Source organism: Symphodus melops, assembly GCF_947650265.1.
Source record: "Symphodus melops genome assembly, chromosome: 22".
NCBI classification, from domain to species: domain Eukaryota; kingdom Metazoa; phylum Chordata; class Actinopteri; order Labriformes; family Labridae; genus Symphodus; species Symphodus melops.
Window position 1 is genome coordinate 4,646,413 of NC_136712.1, and position 26,560 is coordinate 4,672,972.

Genomic DNA, 26,560 nt, shown 5'->3' on the forward strand with positions numbered 1-26,560 from the left:
AGGGGGTGATTGGGATGAACGGCCTCCCTGATCTGAACCAGAGCGATGTTCTGTTGTTGGACTTCTGTGCCAGTCACTGTTTGTCCATAACAAACACCATGTTCGAGCACAGGGATGTCCATAAGTGCACGTGGCACCAGGACTCCCGAGGCCGGAGGTCGATGATGGACTGTGGTCGTGTCATTTGACCTCCGGCCGTGTGTCTCGGACACTCGGGTGAAGAGAGGGGCTGAGCTGTCAACTGATCACCACCTGGCAGTGAGTTGGATGCGCCGGCAGGGGAGGAAGCCGGTCAGACTCGGCAGGCCCAAACGTGTAGTGAGGGTCTGCTGGGAACGTCTGGCTGAACCCTCTGTTAGCGAGGTCTTAAACTCCCACCTCCAGCCTGCACTGGAGCGGTTCGCTGCCGAGTGTTTGGCGGCTGGGATGAGGATCAGCGCCTCTAAATCTGAGGCCATGGTTCTCGACCAGAAAAACGGTGGCTTGCCCTCTCCAGGTCGGTGGGGAGTCCTTGCCCCAGGTGGAGGAGTTCCAGTGTCTCTGGGTCTTGTTCACGAGTGGGGGGAAGATGGAGCGTGAGATCGACAGACGGATCGGTGCGGCGTCCGCAGTCATGCGGTCGCTGTATCGGTCCGTCGTGGTGAAGAAGGAGCTAAGGCGAAGCTCTCGATTTACCGGTAGATCTTCGTTCCTACCCTCACCTATGGTCATGAGCTTCTGGTCATGCCCGAAAGAACGAGATCCCAGATACAAGCGGCCGAAATGGGCTTCCTCCGTAGGGTGGCTGGGCGCACCCTTAGAGATAGGGTGAGGAGCTCGGTCACCAGGGAGGAGCTCGGAGTAGAGCCGCTACTCCTTCACATCGAGAGGAGTCAGTTGAGGTGGTTCGGGCATCTGTTCCGGATGCCCCCTGGACGCCTCCCTAGGGAGGTGTTCCGGGCATGTCCCTCCGGGTGGAGGCCTCGGGGTCGACCCAGGACACGCTGGAGAGACTGTCTCTTGGCTGGCTTGGGAACGCCTCGGGGTCCCACCGGAAGAGCTGGAGGAGGTGTCTGGGGCGAGGGAAGTCTGGGCGTCTCTGCTTAGACTGCTGCCCCCGCGACTCGGCCCGGATAAGGAGCAGAAAATGGATGGATGGGTGGACTGTTGAACATTTGCTACAGAGTCCAGACGTCTGCTTGTGTCAATATTTTTGCTTAAAGATGTTAACGTTTGTAACGCCAAGTCTGGAAACCTGTGTTTAGGTATGCAACATAAACACCTACTGCTATGAATGCTTTGGCAATCATTTCCCGTAAAAATGTTTTCAATCATCCTCAAACACACTGGAGGTGGAAATAATTTTCTTTTATTACAAAAAACAGTTAAAAACAATAACTTTGGTTTCCATGTGAACTTTCAATCCTGTTTCTTAAAGAGACGGTGGAACATTTGGAGTTAAACAGATCAGGGGTTCATGAGAGGATAGCACTCATGTCTCTGTTAAGTACAGAGCTGTAAGCCAGGAGTTCATTAGCTTAGCATAGAGAGTGAAAAGCTTAGCCTGGCAGCACCTCCAGCGCTCACTCAGACACTTCTCTCTTATTTAATCAGTACAAAAAGAAACAAGTGATGGTGCTTCTAGGGGGAGTTCTGCTGCTCCAGTGGAGAGCTTCAAATGAAACAGAAGAGAGGCGTGTTAATTAGTCAGCGCTAGAGACGGCCGGGCTAACCGTTTCTGTGTTCGTGCTAAGCCTCTTAGCTTCTGGCTTTAAAAGCACAGACACAAGCGTGGGCTCAGTCTCCTTCATCCACTGTACGTCTAAGAACACGAGAAACCTTTTTCCTCTCCATCCAAAAACATTCGGCTTGAAATGTTTGTTTGAACAACAATACTATGGAAGGTGAATTAAAAAAACGGAGCCCGGAAGTCGTCACAGGACAAACTGATGCAGACGTCTTTAAGAGGGATTGTAAAAACCTGCACCAACAGTTTGTTTACATCGAAATTTAGAAATCAAAAACAGGTCAAAGAGAAGAAAATGTCCTCGTGTTTGGAACCCTCAAAGTTTACACAAAGCAACTTCACGTACCACTAAGTATGCTTACCTCAATCTTTATGTTGAATAATAAAAAAATGCAGAGCGAGGAACATGTATGTATTCAAGTCATGCATTATAGGTTTGGCAGCTTCAATAAATATATGTGATCAAAAGAAGCTCTGGCTGCTCTTCTGAATGATAAAAACAGAGTGAAAGGTCTCACATGTTGTTCTTCAAAGGTTGGTCTGCTTGTTTCTTTGGCTCAGTTTGTCTACATCAAATGGAGCCTGAGTTTTCAGTCTCTGCAGCGTCGACCTCTGGAGGGCAGACGGAGATCTCCTGGAAGAACTCGTCGTCCTTCAGCATGCTCTGAAACGCAAAGCGCAGCGCACAGACTCGTGTTAGTCCTCGAACGTCATTCGTTTGTTCTGCGTCATCGAGGAGCAGATCAGCGTCTCACCGTCAGATTGTTGATTCCCTCTGAAAACGCTCCGATCTGTCTCACAGTCCCTTCGGAGTCTTCCATCTGCAGAATCAAACCAATGAGCAGCTTGTTTCAGCTTCAGCCGGACGCCAAGGAAGCTTTCATAAAAATAAATAAATAATGCCTCCACGTACCTGTTCCAGCTGTTCCAAGTTTTCCTCGTAGATCCGGACCCCCCTCTGGAAGCTGCTGCTCTTGGGCATTTCAACGTTCATGGGGCAGACGTACTCCTCGCCATCGTCGTGCCGTTTCTTTCTCAAAGATCCGAAACCGCCAAACGACATTCGCCGAGGCTGGAGGAGGAGACCAGAGACTGTTAGCAGGCGGTCAAAGAATCAGCAGTTTGCAAAAAGTTCAAGCAGAACTAAAAAAAAAATGCTTTCAGTAAAAATTCAGATTAAAATTTTTATCATAAATCCATTTTCGTTTTAAGTTTTGGAATGTTTGTTCATCTGCATTTCGTAAAATCAACATGTTCAGACACTCGTGGAGTTAGCATTAAAGTGAAACTGAAGTTTACGAGTCCACTGGAACTTATGGAGATTGGTTTGTAACACAAGTGAGAGGCAGCACTGACCTTGACCTTGGCGGTGGCGGTCAGAACGCTGTAGTCCGGGTTCTCCAGACAGTCCTGTTTGAGCCGCTGAGCCTCCGAGCCGATGAGCAGGTGGAAGTGTGTGGCCAGGTGGCGCCTCAGCAGGGTTTTGTTGGGAGGAATGTTGAGCAGGAGGGCGAGAGCTTCCACGTTGAAGCGAGGCTCCAACACCTTCAGAGCGTGCAGACGTTGAGGGAGAAGTCAAACAGGAAAACACAAGACCATCTTTTTTCTACAAATAAAAAAATCCTGAAAAGCATTAAATAAAGACTCGTGTGCATTCACAGAGATACAATTGTGTCCTTCTCTTTTCTTAAGCTTCATTCATCCTTAAAGTCTTTTTTTCCTGCTGGGTTTGTTACAAATTCATCACATCCTGTCTTACCATCAGCCCTCCATGAACACCGCTGCCCCTCAGATTAGGAGCGTACTCTGCCAGATCCACAGACCGGAGCCACTCCATCACTCGGTGGTTTGTCCACTGGGAGATCTCTGCCGGCGTGATGTTGTTCTGAGACGAGATGAGGGGAATAGGAATACACATTAAAAAAAAAAAAAAACAACAACAAAGAAGGCAGCGGCTCATGACTTCTTCTTCTCCGATACCTCATCAGACGGTCGTCTCCTCAGACAGTTGGGTTCGTAGGCGTTGAGGCGGAGGACCTGAATGGCCCTCTTGATGCTGAGGTGATGGAGAACGCTGCCCACCTTCAGAGACAGCAGGTCCTCCTGGGAAACAAAAGAGTCGTCACAAAGTCTGATGACTTCTTTAGTCAGAGTGCCAGTTCACTCGGGATGCAGATATAGTATCGGGAATGAAAAACTGTCATCATGCAAGCTGCAGTGACTCACCACAGTCATGTAGTGCAGCACGCGTCCATCAATGAGAGCCTCGTCAAAGTGGCTTTTGTACTGCGGCAGGCCGATGTCATCCAGCCACCCTGAGGTGAAGGAGAAGAAGAGGGTTTTTTTTACCTCAGTGAGGAGTCATACTGTTGCTTAATGAAACTTAAGATGCAGTGACACTCACTGGTCACCCAGTTGTGGTCCAGTCTTCCCTTCAGGTCGTCCTCGTCTGACCCCAGAGCCTGCAGAGCGAGCTGCAGCTTCTTCTTGTGCAGCGGCTGCTTCATGCACAGCTCCTGAGCAGGAACACAGAGACACACACAAACACACAAAGAGGAAACTCTTACATACAGCAGGAATGTTATCAGGGTCAAGTCACTAACTTCTATTCAAAAGTAAAAGAACATCATCCCCTCACCTTCTCCAGGTCGTGTTGCGATGCCTGCAGCACAGTTTGTCCCGACTTGATCCAGCTCTGAGCCTGGGCCACATACAAGCCGAAGCCCTGCTCATGCAACCACCCGCAGACTTCTTCCTTGCTCCAGCGTGAGAAAGGAACATCGACAGCACTGACACAGACAGGGGAGGAATATTAATTCATTATAAAAAACAAACAGGTAATGACATTTAAAGAGACACAAAAGATGCTAGTGGTGCTGCGGTCATAAAACACATAAACACATACTTGTGTTTCGGTTCACGTGACCAGCCGAGTCGTGGTCCAGCTGTGGCTCTGACTCCGCCCCTCCTGAACTCCATCTCCGCATCATCGAGGTTGAAGGTGGTAGAGTGACTCCTCTTTAGTCTGCAGGAGAATCACATCACAAATAATAAAAAAAAAATCTGTCGTCTAACATGATCTGAAACGCAGTCGACGTGAAATTACCTGCCAAAGAATTTCCTGAAGCCTTTGGACTTCTTTTTGGTTTCGGGGGAGGACGGCAGGGGAGATGCATCAGGGGATTTTCGCGGAGGAACACCAGCCAGGTCCAGGTGCTCTGTGCCTGTATGTTCAGTCTCAGCTGTAGAAAATCATGTATGCACTTTATTATGAAGAGAAATACACTTGTACAAGGCTGGACCATCCACATGTATGCCCTCCTCCTGCACTACTAGAGAAAGCCAAAGAAACACCACCGCTACCCAAAGTTCATCTAAGAAAAAAGGAATTTTACATGAATCTTAAAACTGATATCGGCCATGCAAACTAGAGAGAATAAATGCTACCACACAACTGGCAGATTTTCTCATTTACTGCTAAATGAGAATGGCTTTGTTGCAGATGGTTGAAGTCATGGATAAGAGACAGCTGGACACAGATTTAAAAAGTAAAAGAAGACTGAAATGTGATCATGTTTACAGTTAGGATAAATGATCACATTTCAAAGTCCAGCTGGAAGATCCAGAGCAGCCATACTGCAGGCCAACACCTCCTCTCTGCTCTACTGTACCTAACACAGGTGCACTGGCACTCCGGCTGCGGTCTTCCACAATTTACAGAGCCGTGAAAGAAACATGAAGGTCAGTGACAAACGCATATGACACATCTCAAAAGTGGTGAAAAAATGTGAGACACTTCAGGACGAGGTGTCAGCAAGGAGCTGGGCCTCACCGAGGTTGGGAGAGCTGGCCGTCTGCTTGCCTCCTCGCAGCTTGAAGAAGCCACGGCCGAAAGAGGAGCGAGTCTTCTTGGTACCAAAACTATCAGCGCCTGCTTTGGTGCCGGGTAAGGATCCCGATCCCGCTTTTAGTTTGGCCTTTTTCAAAGAAATATTGGAAGTCAGGGAACGGTCAAACAAAGAAAGAAACGTAGGAGTCAAACTAAATGTAGTTGCATCAATTAACCACTAGGTGTCAGAGCAGGACTAACAGCATGACGGTAAAGGTCCTGCATCTACATGAGGAGTAACTCACATGGACAGACTCAAAGGTCAGAATTCAGATGTGTGCTTAGTTTCAATTGTTAAACTATTAGAACTAAAGTGATTGTTCATTCAGGACTCTACAGAGTCAGCATGCCAGATGTTACCTGCTCGGTGCTGCTGGTTCTGGCCGAGCTGCCCGACTGTGGCACATCAACCGGACTGAAAGAACAGGAAGCACCATTGTTTAAGCATCAGTTCAGAACGACTTCTGAAATACGCAAAGAATAAAACACTGCAGACGGACTGAAATGCAACATCGTGAAAAGTTAGATAACTTGTGGAGGTCACTGAAAAGAGTTTAGACCTCCTCAGAGAAAGTTTTTAAAAAAAAGTCCCCCTCGCAAAGAACAAAAAAGTCCCTTATTTGTCATGAGCTTGTACAAAATGAAGCTCCTGTATAACAACAGATTAGAATCAGATTTCTTTTTTTAAAAAGTCTTGTTTGTTTGGAGCAGTTCACATTGACCGTAAGAGGACACACTGCACACTCGCAGCTTGGCCGTACATGTGTGAGTAGCTACAATACACTAAAACCAGGACTGTACAGGCGTTCACATGTAACGCCGGAGTTTTATTAGTTTGTGCAAGAATTGAAATTCAATTGGGAAGACCTGGTGATGGTTTAACTCTGAGTCTCACTTTCTTATGAAATCTGGTGTTTTGGTGAGAATCCAACAACAGACACTGAAGTCTTTCATAAATGTTTGGAAAAGGTCTTCGACATCAGATCCAGTTCATCCACATGTGGTTCGGATATTTCGTTGTTTTGGTTTCCACCCATGGGGGCGAAATCAAGCAGAAACCAATGAGTTCTAATAACAAGAAGGAACAATAATGAGATCTCTTATACCTTTGGGCTGCCTGTGACTGTCGCTCTCTGTCCAGCTCGTTCATTTCAGAGAGCACTGCTATACAAGGAATAGACTGAGACAACACACACACACACAGAAAAATGCGATTAATAGGACATATTTTCTCAGCAGCTGAATATTTACAGAAAAAAAATTAATAAGCCGCATAGAAGCGCTGAATTCCTGCGAGAAACTGTTTCAGAGTGGGAGGCTGAAAATTGAGCTTTTCGAAAAGGAAGTGTGGTCTGGGGTTCATCCTGTGTTGTGAATTGTTTTGACAGACGTCGTGTTTACCTCGCCTGAGCTCCTTCCTGCCTCCCCCACCAGCGCCACGGCGACCTGATCCACCTCCATGGATACAGGAAGAGAGGGCTCGTCTGGTATATGGTCATAGTCATCGTCCTTTAATGTTTCTGGGAGAGGAAAGTTTGGACAGTTCAGCAGCACGAACTCACAAAGCTCCGTTTTTTTTCCTTTCATATTTGAAGTTAGCCCAGCTGTTTTCTGTAACACCAGCTTCCCTGATATCAGTTCTAAGTACTCTTCAAAGGAAAGAGTGTTCATGAAAGATGGCCTGTTTTTATTTTGATGTTTTTGGTTGTTATGCGGCCTTGAGAACACGACATGGTTCTTAGATCTATGTTGTATATCAGTGCATATCTGTGATCAAATTAGCCAATAGTCACTGGATAAGTTAATATCGGCTGGTCGATAAATCTTCGGGCTTTACCTTTAATTCTTCATCGATGGTTCAATATTGATGTATCTATGTAAAAAAGTGCATGTATATGTAAAAAATAGAAACGAGTGACTTCATTCTCAGGTTGACCTTTGACCCGCTCCTGCATGTTCTTGCTCTTTGTCAGCGACTCCTCCAGCTCCTGTATTCTCCGCTCCTGTCGACCCAGAAACATTTTTTTCACAGCGTTTTTTACGGAGTGTTCGGAGTAAACCGAAAGCGCCGCCGCCCGTCAGAGCGCCCAATCACAACGTACCTTCTGATCGTTGGCCGATGCCAGTGACTCCAAAACCATCTTCATCTTTAACACTTCTGCATCTAAAAAGAGGGAACAAACAAACAGATGTTACAGCTCGGGGAAGGACTCATTTATTTTTACTCCTCCTGGTTGTGAAAGTAGAGAGCGGAGAGAGATAATGAAGCTGCTGGGACTCAGTGGGTTTTTATTTTATTTTAATTTTTTTTTTTTTTTGGGGGGGGGGCTGCTTTAGCTCGTTACTGCAATAAAGTCTTGATTCAATTATCACCACCAACTATCACAAACGGCGACTTTCTGTGAGTTTTATTAGGCGCACTACTCAACCGAGAGTCTACCAACCACTTTGTGATCTGATTCAAACCTCATGTGAACTGTGGGGTGCGAGCTGGGAGTTGCAACACCCGTCTGCATCTGTTGATACTGCACAGTGCGCGTTGTCAGGCGGGGCATATAGGAGACTCCCCTTTAAATGAATGGCATTCCTCCACCATCAGAGGGGATAAGATAAGACCAGCAGACGTGGAAGGAGTAAATCAGGCCGATATCTTTAGTGTGGAGACTCTGCACTGACCGATAAGGAGTCCAGTAAAAAATAAAAAAAAAAGGCCTCAGATGACCTCTTTAGAGTTTGGAGAGTCAATAATTGATGGATTAAACCGGATGAAATCAAGATATCCATTGTTTGTTCTTAAAGGTTGCAGGGGGGGGGGGGGGTCTGGTGGTGTTGGTATGTGAAATGTCTGTTTGTCTAATCCTCATAAACCCTCTCATAATATTAGATTTGGAAGCTCCCAGACAATTATTCAAGCAGCTCCCACCTCTCTCTCCTCCCTCGGCCCTGCTGACGCTCTCTGTCCTCAGCCTGCTCTCGTCCTTCAGCCTCCTCAGCTCCGCCTCCCGCTCCTCCAGCTGCTTCTGCAGGAGCTGCAGCTCCTCCTGCAAGTGAGACAGCGTGTTCAGTCATCAGCCGTTCGTCACGTCGCTTCGGTTCGATGGATGGAATCCGTGAAGTCAAGCTCGTCACGTTTGAGTTTTTTTTAAAAGCTTTTATTAGCAGGACACGTGTAAATGTGTAACTGCTTTAAAGCAGCAGATAAAGTTAAAACAACTATTTCAACGTTTGTCAGATTATTTGTTAGTTGTATAAAATGTTAGAAAATGGGAGTCCGATCACATGTTCCCTAAACAGTCGGATTTTTTTATGTCATTTTGTATGCATGTGTGCATACAAAATGCTTTTTACATGCATGTATGGGGATATTCATACAGTAATGTTGTTGTGTCATGAAAGTAAGCGGTATGGATTGGAAGTCTGGACATTGAGACGCAGCCTAAATCAACATCCTGTGTGTGCTAATCTAGTTCCTAAATGAACACAACCTCAGTAAGAAGTAGTCAGTCACTTGGTCAGTTGTCTTTTTAACACTCTGTGGGTCTCATGAGATGATTCAGTGCTCAGAATTTCACTCAACTGTGGAGATGCTGAAATGCAGAACACATGCAACGACAAAAAAAAAAAAAAAGCCACAACTAAAGCTGCGTATAGATCTTGATGTTCTCAGAGCGGCTTTAGACACAGATTCTCGTGACCTTTAGCACCACGATGGAAAAAAAAAACATAAATAGAAGCTTCTGGAAGTGTCTAACAGCAGCTTTTAGTGACCTGAACAAACACAAGTCACAAGTCTTTGAAAAAAGCAGTTTCAGTCTACATGCTAAAAGAGGAATTGAAGCAGGTACGAGTCCTGAAAGGGATGCAGGTGGGAGCACTTACAGCGCGCGTGGTGAAAGTCAGGGAAGCAGAGTGCAGCAGTGGAGAAGGAGCAGGTTTAGAGGATCTTCGGGGGGGGGGGGCAGAAAGGAAGAGAAGAAAACACTCCGGAGATTAAACCTCCATTCACCTCATCGCCACTGAACCTCACAGTGTTCCCCTTTGGACGCTTGTCAGGTTAGCATGTTGCGCACAGACGTTAACATCACAGTAGGACAAAGAGCAGAAAGCGAGAGATTTTGAACATGTTGAGGTTGGTTTGAAAAGGAGGAGTGAAGAAGATGAGGCGTCTGCTTCGAAATGGCTCTTCAGCGGTGATCCACACAAACACTCACTTTTGTAGCTTTGAGTTTCTTCTCACACTGAAGTCTTTCATTCTCGATATCAGTCACCCTGAACCGCAGGTCCGTTACTTCCTTATACAAGCCCTGGAGAGGAGAAAACAACTATTACCCATTCATCTCAGAGAAAAAAAAACAACCTGCACTTGGGAGCTTTATGGAGACTGTGTGGGAGAGAGTTCTGAATTTTTCTTTACAGTGGGGCGACTTCCTGCCAAAAGCACCGAACCCTTTTTTTCAGACTGATGTTCCCACTGGAGAGAATGTGAGAAGCCGAGTCCACACACAAGGAGCATCATGGTCCATTCCTGTGAAACTGCCTTTATCCCAATCAGAAGAAGTGCGACTACACATCAATCAATTATTATTATCTTTCATCAATCTGCTCAAACTTTGAAATCCAGGCTGATCCCCTTCTATCACTGCTTACGGTGTCGTCATACATCCAATTCACTCAATCAGGAGGAATTATTCTGATTTTAAAACAATCATCGATCATGTAAGTGACAATGTAAAAAGATTGTTTTAGACTGTCTGGGCCTTTTTTTTTCTTCTGCCCATCCAAAATTTTACAATCACACTAAATATCTGTATTTCTACGCGACAGAGGGCGGCGTCAGTGAAGAGACATGACTGACAGCTCTGCTACCCATCATCCCTTGGTTAATGTCAACTACAACCTGATTCAATAAAACGTTTGAATTAGCGCATCCATCTGTTGTGTGTGTTAGCGTTCAGGTATCTGGTGAACCTTGTTTACAGGAAATGGCACAACTCATGCCCATTTAGTCATCATATAAGTGTCATCAGAAAATCTCCCTGCACATCAGGATAAGGAGCTTTAAGAGGAATGTACTATTAGGATAAAGACGAATGCTTAATATTCCCGTGGCTGCTACGAGAAATATTTTCTTGCCACTGTGTCTTCTGCTTTATGACTCTTGTGAAGAAAGGTTGAGCTGTTTTTATGTAAAAGCCATGAGTTGGGTTCCACAGTTTAAACAGAAACAGATATGGGAATATGTCAGCCACTGATTCTGTGTTTCTCAGGTTTAAGTTGGAGTTTTATGGAAACTAAAATGAATACACACAGTTGCATTGAAGTCAGCTACCCTAAGGGTTTTACTGTCTGGAAAACACTACATATTCCCCAAATAAGTTCTCCTGCTCGAGGACAGAGCGTATGGAAACTATAACTCTCACAGCCCTTTAGCCCCTCAGAGAGGGGGGGGGGGGGGGGGGTATGGGCACGGGTGTGAGGGGCTTCTAGCAGGAAACAGCTGCTGGAGCTCAAGGGGTGTTTAGGCCTGTTTTGTAACCGTTGAAGAAGTTCACCCTGCACCACATGACAGAACTCAAGAGTCCCCCCAGTCGAGTGTGACGGACCTTTTGTGACTTTAAAACAACGCCTGGGCTGCAGCCAGGATTCAGTGTCCCACTTCGCATGGAGCGAGCGAGCGCGTTCGCAGGTGCAACCGGACAACCTCAGCCGTCTCCGCTCCGCTTCGCATGCTACGGCAAAAAAAAAAAAAAAAAAAAGGTTTTTACCTCGTTGTCCTTGTGATCTCTCTCCACAGCCGTCAGCTTTAACTTCAGGCTGGACACCTCGGTCATCAGCTCCAGCTTCTGGGTCTCCAGTGCTGACCGGTTCAAAAGCTCCTGTGAGCAAAAGCACGTTGAATATTGGAATGTGCAGGGATAACTCTTTTTGATATAAGAAAATCAGACCCGACCTGTTGAAGTAACTCCTCAGTAGCATTTAGTTTCTGTCGATGATGCTCCAAGCAGTTGTCAAGGTCCCGTATCTTTTCACCTTGTACTTCGACCTGGTCTGTGAGAACACTGACCTAGATAAGAGGACACAAGTTTATACAGCAGTACATAACAGTAGCCTCTTTAGGAGGTGTCATTGTAAATAAGCAGCCATCTTGAATACTACTTAATTTCAAATGTACAAGGTTCCTCTGTTCTGTAGCTCCAATGACCAGTGTCATCTCACTAACCTGAAGGATAAGACATTCTTTGTCACTCTCCAGCCGCGACAGACGCTCTTGGTAGACTGCTCCTGAGCCATGACCGTTCGTCTGAGAAGAGAAATAAATAAAAAATAAAAATTTCTGTTTTGGAAAATACAGGGGCGAGTGCTCATAGAAAAGAAGAAAAAAAAAAAGAGGGGGCAGGAGCGCAGCTGTCGTGCACAAATGGAGGTCTGACTGAGGAGTCCACGTCGTCCTTCAGCCAGATAGATTTTCTAATGGGTGAATACAACTTGTATCAGTGGAGAAAATAGGCATGTGAGGGTCAATAGTGCTCTCACGTGAAAGAAATAGGATGCAAGCTCGTCTCTCAAATATCACACGTGGAGAGACGAGACTGTGAGGGAAGAAAAACAAGAGCTTTGGAGAGTGTCGGAGGATGGAAACTATTTGCAGCAGGACTCCTATAGAAAGTCCATCATTCACCGAGCATGTCATAACAGGGCTTTTACAATAAACAGTCTGTGTTGGAAGAAATCATCAAAAGGAGTGCGTCTTAAAAGTGGAATCTGCAAGGAGGCAGATTGAATCAAACACAGGCTGAAAGTAAACTTCAGGTACATTTCTTCTGCGCATGAGAAAAGGTTTGAGCGATAAAAAAAAAAAAAAAAAGTATGATGTCATTTTCTCTCTCTGAGCTCGGCGACAAGAAACAGCTTTGCTCTTTTTGAACTTCATGCACAGACGGGAAGGCGATCAGATATCAAAAAGGGGAAAATGTAAATGTGTCCAAGAAGAATTAGCGATGGACTGAAGTCAAGTGACTCAAACAAACCTGGTGTAAACTGTTCGTGATGCCTTTTGTCCAGATGTGGAAAAGATGAAAACTTTCTGAGAACTTTCACTCCTACAATGTGTGACAGTGTCGAGTAGAAGAAGAAGTGCTTCACAGGTTTGCTTGGTGTAAAGGACAGCTGTAGTTACACTACACTTAGACATCGTTTACTCTCTGACTACGCACCCGTGGTGAGGATACGTCTTTTTTTTCTTGCTATGAATCAACATGACATGCTTACATACTCTCGTGTTGAAGTTTTTAAAGCTTAAACGTCTCTGATGCCTGCTTTGTGTCAAGCAATGCGATGCTTTGTCAGGTCTGTGACAAGTTTGTTTTCTGATGTTTGTGTAAGCCTGTGTAGCGCTGCTAGCAGGGACTTGCTAATAAAAATGTTCTTGATATAAATGTTTGCTAGTTTGTGTATATTGTGTGACAACCAGATTTGTGATCTTGTCACATGTGTGTCTTATCTGGAGGATCGTTGAGCACACAGCCAGAAGAAGTACAACACAACAGGTGCTCTTTTTACCAATCGTCCGTGCAGCCACTCTGCCAGCCCCTCGGCCGTGGAATCAGGAATCTGACATCGCAGGTTGTCCCTCTCCTCGTTGTCCATGAGCTCCAGGGCACCCCTCAGGTCCTCCAGCAGGTGCAGCACCCGAAGGCCTCCCAGGAAAGGTGACGTTGGCGACTGGCAGTCAAACAGGCCGTTGGAGTAGTCCATGGCCTTGGAGCCTTGGGGTGATGCAAAGAGACGAGGAGCAGAGAGTGAAGTTGTGAAATGACATGCGCTCATTGGGCTGGCAGAGTCCTCACAGCAGTCATGTAATGAGTTCAAAATGTCATTGAAATGGCAAGCCTTTAAAAAAGAAGGAAAGATTCAGAGCTCCACTTTGTGCTGAGCTGTGGGTGTGGTGGGAGCACAGTGATTACAGACGGCTGTAAACTCTGCTTCTTTTGTAGCCGTTTGTTTACCTCTTGAACATTTCGTGCGACGCCACATGCTGACAAACTTCTTAATCTGGAGGAAGTTCTGGAAGTATGAATGGTCCATAACTAGAGCCATCTTTAACCACACACATGTATGAAACATGGACGTAGCCATACATGAGTTACTGCAAAGGGGGGGAAGTTTTGAAGCCCAGTGGCGGCTGCCATCTTCAAAAGGCCGCCTCGACCTAATAACAGGCAAAGAGCTGGAGCTGAGGGCGGGGCTTAAACCTCCTCGTAAACAGCTACGACGCGCCTGCCTGCAGTGATAGCAGTTAATCAAAAAAAGATAAATGTGTGGGAGCTAATGATAGCATGTTTTAGCATACGGTGTGGACAAGCACACACATTTCATTATTTAATAGTCTAATTATAATCTGAGAGACAATTAGAGGGGACTTAGTCATCTTACTTGTCTTCATTTGAATACTGGTCACGAGATGCTGGAGGAGCAGTGGTATGGGGGCTTTATGAAACATCAAGAAGCAAAGCATAATGGGTAATGAATCTTTTCTTGCATCAGTGGAAACTGTATTTTCTGCTATTTCTAGGAAGTAACTGCAGCTCTTCAGCTCAGTAGTGACTGACCCTGAGTGCATGATGTTCCCTAATCATGTGCCTCGACACCATCTGTCTTAAATGTCAGCCCTCATAAAGATGTCCGCCAAAACAAAGGGGGGAGCTAAATAAATAAACATCCAAGCGATCACGGCTTCCCCGCAGTACGCGAGGCAAAGTGGGGCTTGGTGACGGCTGTGGTTTCTGCGGAAACAGGGGGGGGGGGGGGAACTGAGGGGGAACCATGTGACCAGTCACCTCGCTCCCATTGGAAAGGTCAACACTATAATTACACACATCAGCGGAAAAGTCGGGACTCTGAGAGTGAAGCCTGCTCTGCTCATCTGCAGCAGCAGCAGCAGCAACAGCAGCACAGAGTGTGGCCAAAAGTTCCCAGGCTGGAGTTCTATTCCAAACTCAGGAATGAGCATTAGTTTCCGTCACTGCGGGGACCGGGACAATGGAAACTCTTTGATTTCTCACGGTGAAGGAACGTAGTGGAAGCAGAAAGGGTCCAGAGATTTGTCTTCAGCTGCAAAATTGCAACGTGATACTAAACTTTCTGCATATTGAGGAGCCTTGAATAAAAGTGCAGGTAGAGGAGGAAGCAGAAGGACACACTGTGCTTCCCCTCTACTGGACCCAGTATTCCCAGCTTGCACTTCAATCGTTTCCAGATGTGGCTCGAGCCATCAGTATGCCATGCCCACTTTCAAATAGTGAAAAAAAAAAAAAAAAAAAAAAAAGTGCTACTGCCAGGTCTTAAAGTCCAAGTGTACAATGTGATTACCTGCTATGATTCCATCCATTTGCTCCAAGGCTGCTGCCAACATCTCGCTGGCGTCAGACATCATCTTTAGCTCAGTGAATCTGAAAGAGAAAAGAAGACGAGAGTTAGTGGGGAGAGAAGAGAAAGGTCCATAAAGGACTCTGCCAAAACTAAGTCATTAATGAGAAACAGAACCTGCTTTAAAATCCAACTGCACAGACAGGAGGCTCCCCAAATGTGCCGCACAGAGTAAACGCTTTTTAAACAAATCTGAAACGCGTTGATGGTAATGAGACACAAGGTTTTTTTCACTATTTTATTTAGTCTCTCAACCAGAAGGTCGAGGGTTCGATCCCCAGACCCGAATGAGTCCCGCTGCTCCGCTGGTGGCGTATCACTACATCGTGACCTCTGTCTTCAGTGTGTGAATGCGCTCTGATTAGTCAGATGACTAGAAGAAAGCTATCCAAGTTCAAGTCTGTTTAACAAACAGGAAAACGTCCATCCATCTCCATAACGGTCAATAACATGTCCTCGTGACGAGAGGACTCTGTAACCATTTAAATTCAATCAAATCATAGTCAACAAAACACCAAAATAAATGCCACGACAGTCAGCCCCCCTTCAATTTCAGATCTTGTGATTTTCATTAATGGAAACAGCAGCTGAGCAGGAAGTGATTTAAGCAGAAGAAAATCACAGATTTTCATTCAAAGCGTTTTTCAAATGAAACGCGTTTGGATGCGACCTGATCAAAGTAAAGCAGGGGGGGGGGGTGAGCGTCTCAGGTGGACAAATAAGCAAACGGGTCACGCCCCATGTAAACAACAAGTATAATGGACAGAATAAATAACAGTGCTTATTGTTCCCACAGCGAGCTGCTCAACCTCAGAACAGATGGGAGAGTAGACGAACCTAATCCTGAGAGTTAGTACTGATCACAGTGTAGCATCCTGTACAAGCAACACACACACACACACACACACACACACACACACACACACACACACACACACACACACACACACACACACACACACACACACACACACACACACACACACACACACACACACACACACACACACACACACACACACACACACACACACACACACACACACACACACACACACACACACACACACACACACACACACACACACACACACACACAGCAGTCTTTGTGACAAGACAAACTGATGAAATAATTGCAGTTTGAGAGACAAAAGACAAAGTCATCTCCTGCCCTTATTACCCAGAAAGCCTGATTTCCGGCGGCCTGGGCAGCAGTCACGGGTGCTACATGGGGAGGCTACAATCTGGAATAATGGTACTATTCTCCCAGGGGGTTTCAGGCACTCGTAACGTCGGCATGCTCGGCATCTCAAACTTCCATAACAAAGTGAGGACAGTATGCCCCCCATTACCTCTGAATTCAAACCCTACTCGACACTCATTGACCGTCACTGAACACACAGAATGTGGTCTGAAGGCGTTTCGATAGTGTGGAGTCAGAGTGGGTAAAGCAGCCAAACGAACAACATTAAAATAACAGTGGCTGTACTTGTTCACATGGGAGGGGGGGGGGGGCCCTCTGGGGGGGGGCTGCAGAGTTTACTTCATTTCCTCCTCCACTGGGGTCACAGTGTCACACCCAGCGTGGGCATTAAGAGCATAATTAAACCAATGGTCTCAAAATGAGCTCAGGGGGTTGAGGGTCTGCTGCGAACACAAGGAGCCCTTAGAGCATCGTTTCAACAACTCAGTCCACAGAAACCAGAGAGGGGGGGGGGGGGGGCGCATGGACACAGATGTTTATGCACCAAGCTATAAAACACAACATTCAGGGGTGGGGGGGGATGTTTAGAACAAGGCAGGACAATACTTTGCATTTTCAATAACAGCGTTCAACTTTGAGTTTGCAGTCTCACGGAGGCTAAAGGAGCGTTAGCTGCATCGTGCTACTTGTGTTTTCCATGCAGGTATTTCCAGAGTTGGATGGAAAAACATCAGTCACTCTCACCCGGGTGGAAACTGGATTTGCCCAGCTGTTTGTTTCGACACTTCTGGGAGAAATTAAAAAGGATGAAAAAAAAAAAAAAAAAAAAAAACGAGGTTGCTTCTGTGTTGAGAATCTAAAATGTGCTCTCTCGCTGTGTGAGTGCAGAAAACAAGAAACAGCATGAAGGCTTATCCGGCACATTCCTCCGCTGAGGATGCGAGCGACCTCGAGCGTAGACAGACGCAGCAGCGTGAAAACAACTTCAGGGTCAAAACAAAAATCATATGAATCGGGTTATCATGTGATTCAGAGGGCGAGCCAATTGAGGAGAAAAGTGGATCCAAATCAGTCCACGTCAAAATGAGAATTAAATGCGAGGCATAAATCTGATCCGTCACGGCAGAAGATGGCATTCAGCTTTTCGTGCAAGCTGCTCTGTTGTCTCCTCGTTCACTTTAAAAAGATGTTTTCTTACTTTCACATTAGTGATGAGGAGAAGATTCACGAGGAGCTTTCATCTTCCCAGAGAGGCGGATCTCTGCAGCCGCGTGATGACGAGCTTGTAGTGAGGACTGATAACACAACAGTGTAGGAGGGAGCTGCACAATCACACAAACACACACACACACATTCCTGAGCAGGTTAGTTCTCCCTAAAACTAAACACTGGCTGCCTGGTACCGACGTCTCCTCCGACCTGTGTGACCTGCCCCCCCTCCACCCTTCAGACAACATCCTGAGAGAAACGAGACATCAGGCTGCTCAACGACGCCGAGTCAAACAGCTCCACTGTGTTCAATCTCATATAAAATGTCCTGCTGGTGCAAAAATGTGCATCAAATTCAGTCCTAGAAGAAGACATTCCTTTCTCCTAATCAATCATGTCACAAGTGGGGGCGCCGATAGCTCAGCGGCAGCGACAGCGCGCGTACCATGTTGCGAGGCCTCGCTCCTCGCGCGGGCGGCCCGGGTTCGCGTCCGGCCTGTGGCCACCTTCCCGCACGTCTCTCCCCACTCTCTCCCCCTTTCCGACTCTATCCACTGTCCTCTATCAATAAAGGCAAAAAGGCAAAAAACAAATCTTTAAAAAAAAATCATGTCACAAGTGTCTTTTTATTTGAATGAAAATCCGATTGCTACAGAAGAGCACCGATGCATCTGTATCGGCCGATATCGGCCCTGTTGACAGCCCTCGGCACATCTGTATACTGTGGTATAAATGGTAGTAGCTGATGTTTATATGTTGTGTCACATCAATTCAAAGCTGGCCTCTCGTACACCTTTCGTTTTTAACCGGGCAGACGAAGTGGCACGACTTGAGAAAAATGGTGCCCTTGTTGGAGTTTTTGAGAAAGAGTTTTTTCCCAGGAGTTTTGTGCAAGTGTGAAATCACCATTAGACACCCATCCCAAACAGCTCACACAGGAACTAAATATTACAAAGTCTTTTTTTTTTTTTTTTTTTTTTTTAAATAAAAGTTCAAACACCTTCATAATCCCACGTTACTGTTCTAACCCTGTATGGTGGTCTTAACAGAAACCAGATGAAGAAAGAGATACAGAGGGGGGAGTGGTGACGCGTTTGAAAAGAAAATAGTCTGGAATGACTTGACCCAATGCTGAGCGGTGGGCTTTCAACACACACACACACACACACACACACACACACACACACACACACACACACACACACACACACACACACACACACACACACACACACACACACACACACACACACACACACACACACACACACACACACACACACACACACACACACACACACACACACACACACACACACACACACACACACACACACACACACACACACACACACACACACACACACACACACACACACACACACACACACACACACACACACACACACACACACACACACCTCTGCTGGTGCCTCGAACACTCGCGCTCCAATAGCCCACTTCCAGCTGGGGGACAGATGTGCGTTTCAGAATTGAACAGCCTCATATCAGATGACGTTTTAGAGTTCTGCAGCACAAAAAAACACAAGTTGAAGTTGTTGTTTTTTTTTGTTGTTTTTTTAAAGACCTTAAAACTCACAGTAGCACAGTAGCATAACTAGAAGCTGCATTTGATTATTTGCTCCAGACATTGAACTTCTCATCAAGACAAAGTCAGATCTGATTGCTGACTCCTGAAGCTGCCAGTAAATTCATGTTTCATTGAAAAAGTGAAGAGTGAAGACTCATCTCAATTTACAGCCAGTGACAATAAGACTGGATAGCACCGTGACTTCCTTTGGAAACTTCCTTACACCTTCCTACACTGTGGTTTTTATTAGAAGAGACATTTTGATCTCAATCACAGCTGAGATGAAATATTAAAAAACTTTCAGATCAATAAAAAAAGTTGTGAAAGTTAATGCATCAGCTGTTAGCACTTGTGATAAAGCCAGGATCCCAAACTTCATCCAACGCAAATAACTCAGGCAACTAGCAATATATATTTTTTTTTTTTTTTAAAGTCAATTTATGTTGCCCCAGTTCAGCATTCATAGTTACAGTAGTATTTGAAAACGTGGACACAAAGCGTGACAAGGCCCTGTGGACGTTAATCCCACGTGAAATCCAACCACCAATGAGACACCCCGGCTTGTGTTTACACTTGGCCCTCGGAGACGGTCCAGTGGACTGGAAGTTTGTGCTGCTGTTTGACAGGAGCGACAGGCCAGACTTTAAACTGGCACTTCATTTACACACAACCCGCTCTTTGTCTTTCAGACACTCTCACATGATAGCGCCGTCACACTGAACTGGCTTTATTGCAGTTTTTTCCCCCCCATGTGGCTCCAAACTACACCACAGACTGGAATCACACTGGAGGAGGTGTTGTTTTTCTTCTCAAGGTTTTAAGCACTGAATAAACCCCTTTATTCAGAAACATCTTTTGAAGAGCAACGTTTCACAGTCGCTGCTCCAAATCTGACTACAAAGATGGGGACAATTAAAAGAGGAAAATAAGTTTCACAGCGGAGCCGATTGATCAATGAAGCCATAAAAAAAAAAAGGCCTCGCTAAACTCAGGAAGACCTTCAGTCAGTCCTGTCGGGAAGCATTTCCTGGCACATTCTGGAGAAATGTCTTCCTCTTACTCAGAAATTGCCAGCGATGAATCCCAGCGGCAGGAGCTAAAGCAGAAACAAAAAAAACCCACAAGCCACTCGCACAGCTCATATTCTAACCCGGGGCCTTTAATTATGTCTTTTGGTGCGTCAAATGCTTCAGATTAACATTTTCATTTCACTTCTGAAGCGTGCACGTTACTGTAAACACCCAAATATATCATGTGACCTTAAAGCGCCACCTCCCACCACAAGAGCACTGTAGCAGGAATGAAAGGAATGCACATGTCAAGACGGAAAGGTGGCTGAGATGGGAAGACGCCTGCTAATTTTAGGGACACGTGGCTTCAAGAAATTTAATAAAAAGGGGGTCTACTCTACGGCATGTTGATATAACAGCAAGCCGAGTTTGCTGCAAACACAAACCAGGCCCAAAAATGGACTTTGGATCCTCTTACCTGACTCAACAGCAAACACATGCCTGCTGCCTGAGAAAACAGGATGAGTGGTGCCAGGAGATTTATTTATTAAAGTGCTTAATCTCTCAAGTAGGTGAAAATGTGCCTTTTCACTTTGACATTAAACATGGCTGCATGTGCAAGCAAGTGTGCAACTGCATGGATCTCCAGAGCAGCCAAGCGTTAGCAGGAAGAGTGCAGACGTACACAAATATGGTTATAGTCGGAGGAGGAGGAGGAGGGGGGATCAAATCCTTTGTTATGATTTGTCTCCCAGGAAAAGCAAGAAGACATCATCGTTTTGCACGCAGAGATTTAGGCCGCCAGCAAGGTCATGCAGAGGCTCAGGATGCAGCTTTTTCCTGAATGACTTTGTACACTGCAGAGGTTTACCCAAACAAAGCCAGCACATGTCTGACACTGATAATGAGAGAGCAGAAAGAAGCAGCTTTTATAAAAATGAGCTTTTTGAGTTGGCAGATCCTGCTTTGTTGGGAATTGGGAGTCAAACTGAGTCTGACTGGAGGTTCACCGCAATGATTCATGATTTGGCTTTAAATGGACATGTGATGCATAAATTAGCTCTGGTTAAATTACAAGCAAAGCCGGCATGATTCATTTAAGTGGAAGTCAGCATGATGCTCTGCACAGTATCAGCTGTGAGGCTTTATCTCTTCTTCATGAAAATAAAATATTAAATTAACATGTGAGACATTGTCATTGACAATTAAGTCTAAGAATTCGTTCTAAAATTGTTTTCAGTCATAAATGATAACTTTAAGTCACTGTAAAAATATTTAACATAATTAGCTCATGGACATTGTAGGCTACTCAAAATTGAGCAAATAAGGAAAAGTATGTTAATACTCCCAGGGGACTTTAGTTTGCACAATAAGTTTTAATAATTTAAAGCTCTGAGTCCGACAAAGCCTGGTCGAAGAAAGCGATAAAAGAAAGTCTGTTTCAATCAGTTGATTTAAACTTCGGTAAACTTACTTTTTTTCTTCGAGCTGGGAAACTCTTAAAAGTGGGGTCCTGCAGTCTCCAGGGGCTTTTACTCCAAACGCATTCACAACTTCTCACAGGAGCTTCATGGTCTCATGGTCAACCTTCCCATTGAATTTCTCTGAGAACTGAAGTTTTCCAGCCAAACTTCAGACATTTCTAACGACGTCAAGTTAAAAACGCAGCAAGGGACGTGCCAAGAACAGTCGCCTTCAAAATAAAAGTCATTCTAGAGCGTGCTCCTACAGCTTTATGTCTGGTTTCCTTGAGTATTTTTAAAATGTCCTGCTTTTGTTTTGCTGGAAGGCAAATGTTATTTCAAAGACACTCGATTACCTTTCTCTGACAGTCTAAGTTACTTTAAAATTACGTTTCTTTCCACTAAAAGTCATAAATCTCAAATGTGTTGGTTTGAAAAAGTTTTTTATGGACTGAAAAGTTTCCATCAGGGTTTGGAAAATATGTCCACCTCTTTTTTTGTACACTTTACTGATAGTAGGATCATTATTATAACTTGATATACAACATTTTGTGAATTTAATCTGAAATTGATTTGTTTTTTAAATGAAGACATAATAATTTGTATTATTTTGAAAGTCTATATAAGAAAGTGTTTGTTATCTTTCTCGCTTCACACTGCGCATGCGTTTAGCGGTCGTTACAGTCAGAAAGGTACGGTACGGCCGTAAACTACTGTAAAGTCGGGTTTTAGAGCTATACAGGATTTTTTTTTATGAAGATTCAGCATACAGGGGGGAAATTGCTGTTTTAATAAGTCCTCTGCATCTTCGAAAAAAAAAAAAAAGTCCACATGCCTAACTTAAAATGAATTCATTTTTTGATAGTCAAAAACTTTGATTGATTGCTTGATTGATTGATTGATCAATAGGGAACTTTAACATAACAACAGTATACTCTGTGTTTTGTATATGCAGAGCCTTGAATCAGCTTTATAGTACTGAACTGCCCTTTTCCTATTCAGTCCAACAATTGAACAGTGTGTTATGATTTTTATATCAACAGCTCTGCATTTTCACCAGGAACAAACAGTGATAAGTAACAACTAAATGAAATAATTTGTTGTTAATTACATTGCACATTTGGCTGTGTAAACCCAAGTTGTTGCTCAGCTTGTCTAGAATTAGGAGACACATCTCTATTGATTTCCTCAATAAAAAGAAAAAACACCTGTTGTTCGTTTCCTGATAGATGTATCACTCTCTTTTTTTTGTCCAACAGGCAGAGGTTGATGTTTTGGTAAAGACAAAATAAAGACTCTTCAACCAGCAGGGGGAGTCAAAGATGTTCAACAGTGAAGCATCTTTGACTTTTTTCTTGTAGTGCAACAAGTCCACATTTCTGCAGACATGATGTAACAGGTTGTCCATGAAGCAGAATAAATGCAGGGAATGTGCCTCCTTCCCTGAAGTATGGAGGAAATGCAGACAAAGTGTCTGATTGATTTTTTTAACAATATAAAATGATTGACTTCTACAGTTGCCCTTCACACTCAGTGTCATAGTCAGTTATATACATCTGTCTTCTTGATCTTCCCTGTGCTTGAAGAGCAATATGGTCAATACTAATACAGAGAGAGCTATTGGGACCGTCAGCTGAAGTATGACTCTACAGCAGGAGAGCATCTTTATCAGTGTGTGTGGATGTAGAAGCATGGAGAGGATCAGTCACTCAATTTTCTGTAAATATATGTTCCCAAATCCCAGGGATGCTTGAAAAACATCAATTATTGGAGGCTTTTGATGTCAGTCTTCACTGTTTCCGATGGACACTCAATTTGCAGTACCTATGTTTGCATCAGTTACGGTTGTGGGGAGAAACTGCACACAGATGGGATTTGCTTCACTTTTTCTGAGCGAGTGAAACAAATCAGAAGCAATTTCCTAACCCGTAAACACTTAGTCCTTCAGTTCTCCCACCTAATTTAAAATCTACAAATGTGAAGATGGAGTTTTATTTGTACAGGGACAATGTATTCCTTCTTAATTCAATGCAACAACATAGTATAATCTCTAACACCTGCCTTCATTGCAGCTGTGTGATTGCATAAGTGTCAGTGTGTCTAACTATTCTCACAAATGACTCTCATTAGACATATTCCTCTGAGGCTTGGTCCGCGGGGAAAGCATCCCTGTTCAACTCATCATATAGCAATCACAGAAGTGAAAGAAATTAGTAGCTATTAACTCCTTCTTTAGCCTTTTTAATCATAGCACTTACAGTCCTCACTAACGTCTGCAGCTGATTGTGATTCTGACACATTACTCTCAACATTCAAAAGGAATTATGCTGCTGAAAGGCTCGAACTCTGAAACAACCTGTTATTCTGGCCTCACAAAGTCTTTTTCTCTATATAGAAAAAAAATCTCTGGGGATGATGTCCCAAAACATCAGATCATGCAGCACAGTTATTTTAGTGACCATGGCAACCTTGTTGCTTGGAAGTACCTACAGCCCCGTAACAGTTGTTAATTTCTTTGTATGGTAAGGAGGCCTGAAGTGAATCCAAGCCGAAGTGGTTGAATGGATGTCAAGTAGTTCTGACATGAGGTGCAGTTCAAGAGCTGTTGGTGCACATTAATGGAGGTGGAGTCACTTAGGTTACAGAAATAAAGTCATACATCATATGAGTAACCTGTCAGTCCTAAAAGTCCTCTCCAAGTTTACATGATTCCTACGGCGCCCCCTGGTGACCTCGGAGGAAGTCAGTATGAAAAACAGCTGTTAGCGTCTCAGCCTGCAGCATGTGTGACCACACAAAAAGGTACTAATTGACGAGAATTAACCGATGTGTTGAACAAATGAAAGTGTGGATTACAAAAGTTACTGCAATGCAATGCTATTCTCTGCATGAAATATGTGGTTAATAGGTGCAATAATTCAAGAGAAGAACAGGCACAATTGGGCACTAGAAGAGTCAAGCTCAAAACTGTCTAAAGGTTTTGCATTTGGGTCCCAACCAACAACAGTTAAATAAGTCACTATAACCACACAATGGTTGTTAAATGTGTTTTCTGAAAGATATTGATATTATTCCAATAAAAATAAGCGAGATGATTTGTTTTTAATAATATATGAAACAGATTCCATCCTAAAAAGCTTTAATTGGTTTGAGGAGAACCAGATATCCTATATCAGATGGTGTTTCAGCTCCTTGCTTTAATGACACACCTGACATGGTGTGTATTAATGAGAAGAGAGCTCAGAGTGCTGGGGTCCTGAGGCCCCCCCCCCCCACAGTGAGAGGGTCAAACGCACGGCTTAATGTATGTTAAGTGGCCTTCATCACTTCACTGTAAGGCAGCTCACTTTTCTCACCCACAGTCGTCATTATCATCTTCAAACCCATGCTAATTCTACAACTGGTGAACCACTCTTGGAGCAAGTGGGATGGTCACCCCTAATCACATGTGACAACTGATTTACATACTTTGACAAGACTCTAGCAACAATCACCACTGACTGCAGGCACGACGTGGTGCGATTTCTATTCCCAGTCTGCAGGAAAAAAAAGTCATTGAAGCCTACGGGTCACACTGATAGCAGACACTGTGCCTTATAAGAGCGTGTTGTAAAGAGCGAAAGGAACAAACTGAAAATAGCTTAGTCCACCTCCTGACATCCCATAATTATTCCCTGATTGTCAGGAGGATAATGATAAAGTAGTCCACATGTGGACAGAGAGAACGCATTTCAGCAGACTTTGCTGTCAAACTTCTGTATATGGACGAGAAAGTCCTGAACCCAAAACTGAATGTAGATCAAAGTCAATATATTGATGTAGTAATCAATAACGTTTGAGAAAAAAATCCAAGTTGTAAACAAAGTAAGCAGTGACGGTGATCGGAAAATTTCCATATAAGTTTATCTGAGTGACAACACATGGTTTAATCCTGTTTTACTGTTTTTTATTGTTTCTGATGCTTCTCAGTTAAACCTTCACAAATCAATGATATTAATGGCTTTTCTGCCTTTTGATAGTTTGCTAGAATGTAATGTAGGACGTGTTCACATACATGTTTAAATACCATCAGCATGAAAAAATGTAAGGGCGTTTTTGTTTCTTTTTTCAGACATAAAGTAGATGTAGCTCTTTACCTGACAGTTACTGTTTGGTCAGCCAGGATGTGAGTGTGGACCTTGAAGGTTTTGAAAAGCTGTTTGTTTGAATTAGCTGTGTTAAATAATCTTTTCTCCTGACAAAATGTTGTAAAATATCTACAACATCAGTTTTGGAACACACTTACAGAAGCCAAGCTCAGTCAAGAGCACCCTTATCTTCAGAGTTTTTCTTCGGAGATCAAATTGAAAAAAACAAACAAACAAACAAACAACTCTTTACCAGCCATATAATGTACTGTATAATTTAAAATGGATTCATCCTTTATACATCCTTTTATTAGTGTAGTTAGTGTTCTATATTTATGAACAAAATTGGCAGAATGCCCTATTAAAGACTGTACCACAACATATGGTTTGTTTTGTATGTTTTTACACCTGGATCTGCTGTGAGGATTTCAGCTAAATAAAGGAGCTTGAAACTCTTTTTGCTGTATACGTGTGTGTGACACATTGCCCATTTTTAAAAAAAAAATACAATTTTATAATAAGATGTGCACAGTGTAAAATAAAAATTCCAACAAATGTATGACATCAAACGTAAATCATGTCACACAAGCGATAACAGATGCATGTGGGAGGATGCATATGTTCATGAATTATTCTAAGTTTGTTCACCAAAGAATGAAGAAGAAATTATCTGTGTGGGAGCATAAATATATAGGGAGAAAAAAGAACGCAACACTTGATCATTACGTTCGTTTTTATGGCCTGACTGGAGCCAACGAAAGAACGTTTTTCCATTTAGTTTCCAATTTCTGACTAAGACTGGGAATCACTTGGTAATCACAGAATAAATGCAGAACTTGTCTTTAATCCCAATGGTGGGATTAATGGTTCCCTTAAATGGAACCTCCGAAATGGAAGTTTTGTGAAAGCTCAGAG

At 44.1% G+C, this 26,560-nt stretch overlaps 1 protein-coding gene across 1 annotated transcript; it reads right to left on the reverse strand.

Moving 5' to 3' along the window:
* Nucleotides 1-1,332: 1,332 nt before the first annotated feature.
* On the reverse strand, nt 1,333-21,732 carry LOC306817710 (liprin-beta-1-like). Its single transcript, XM_079334812.1, has 25 exons — nt 21,530-21,732; nt 14,985-15,064; nt 13,176-13,381; nt 11,836-11,916; nt 11,566-11,679; nt 11,381-11,491; nt 9,827-9,919; nt 8,539-8,656; nt 7,718-7,779; nt 7,552-7,618; nt 7,017-7,135; nt 6,722-6,795; nt 5,976-6,030; nt 5,559-5,703; nt 4,833-4,968; nt 4,632-4,751; nt 4,365-4,515; nt 4,131-4,242; nt 3,953-4,041; nt 3,707-3,829; nt 3,486-3,611; nt 3,083-3,271; nt 2,640-2,798; nt 2,482-2,547; nt 1,333-2,390 (listed from the first exon to the last, which is right to left on the reverse strand). Exons 2-25 carry the CDS (start codon nt 15,046-15,048, stop codon nt 2,298-2,300), a joined length of 2,673 nt encoding a protein of 890 aa, XP_079190938.1. The 5' UTR covers nt 15,049-15,064; nt 21,530-21,732; the 3' UTR covers nt 1,333-2,297.
* Between the last annotated feature and the right edge of the window lie 4,828 nt (nt 21,733-26,560).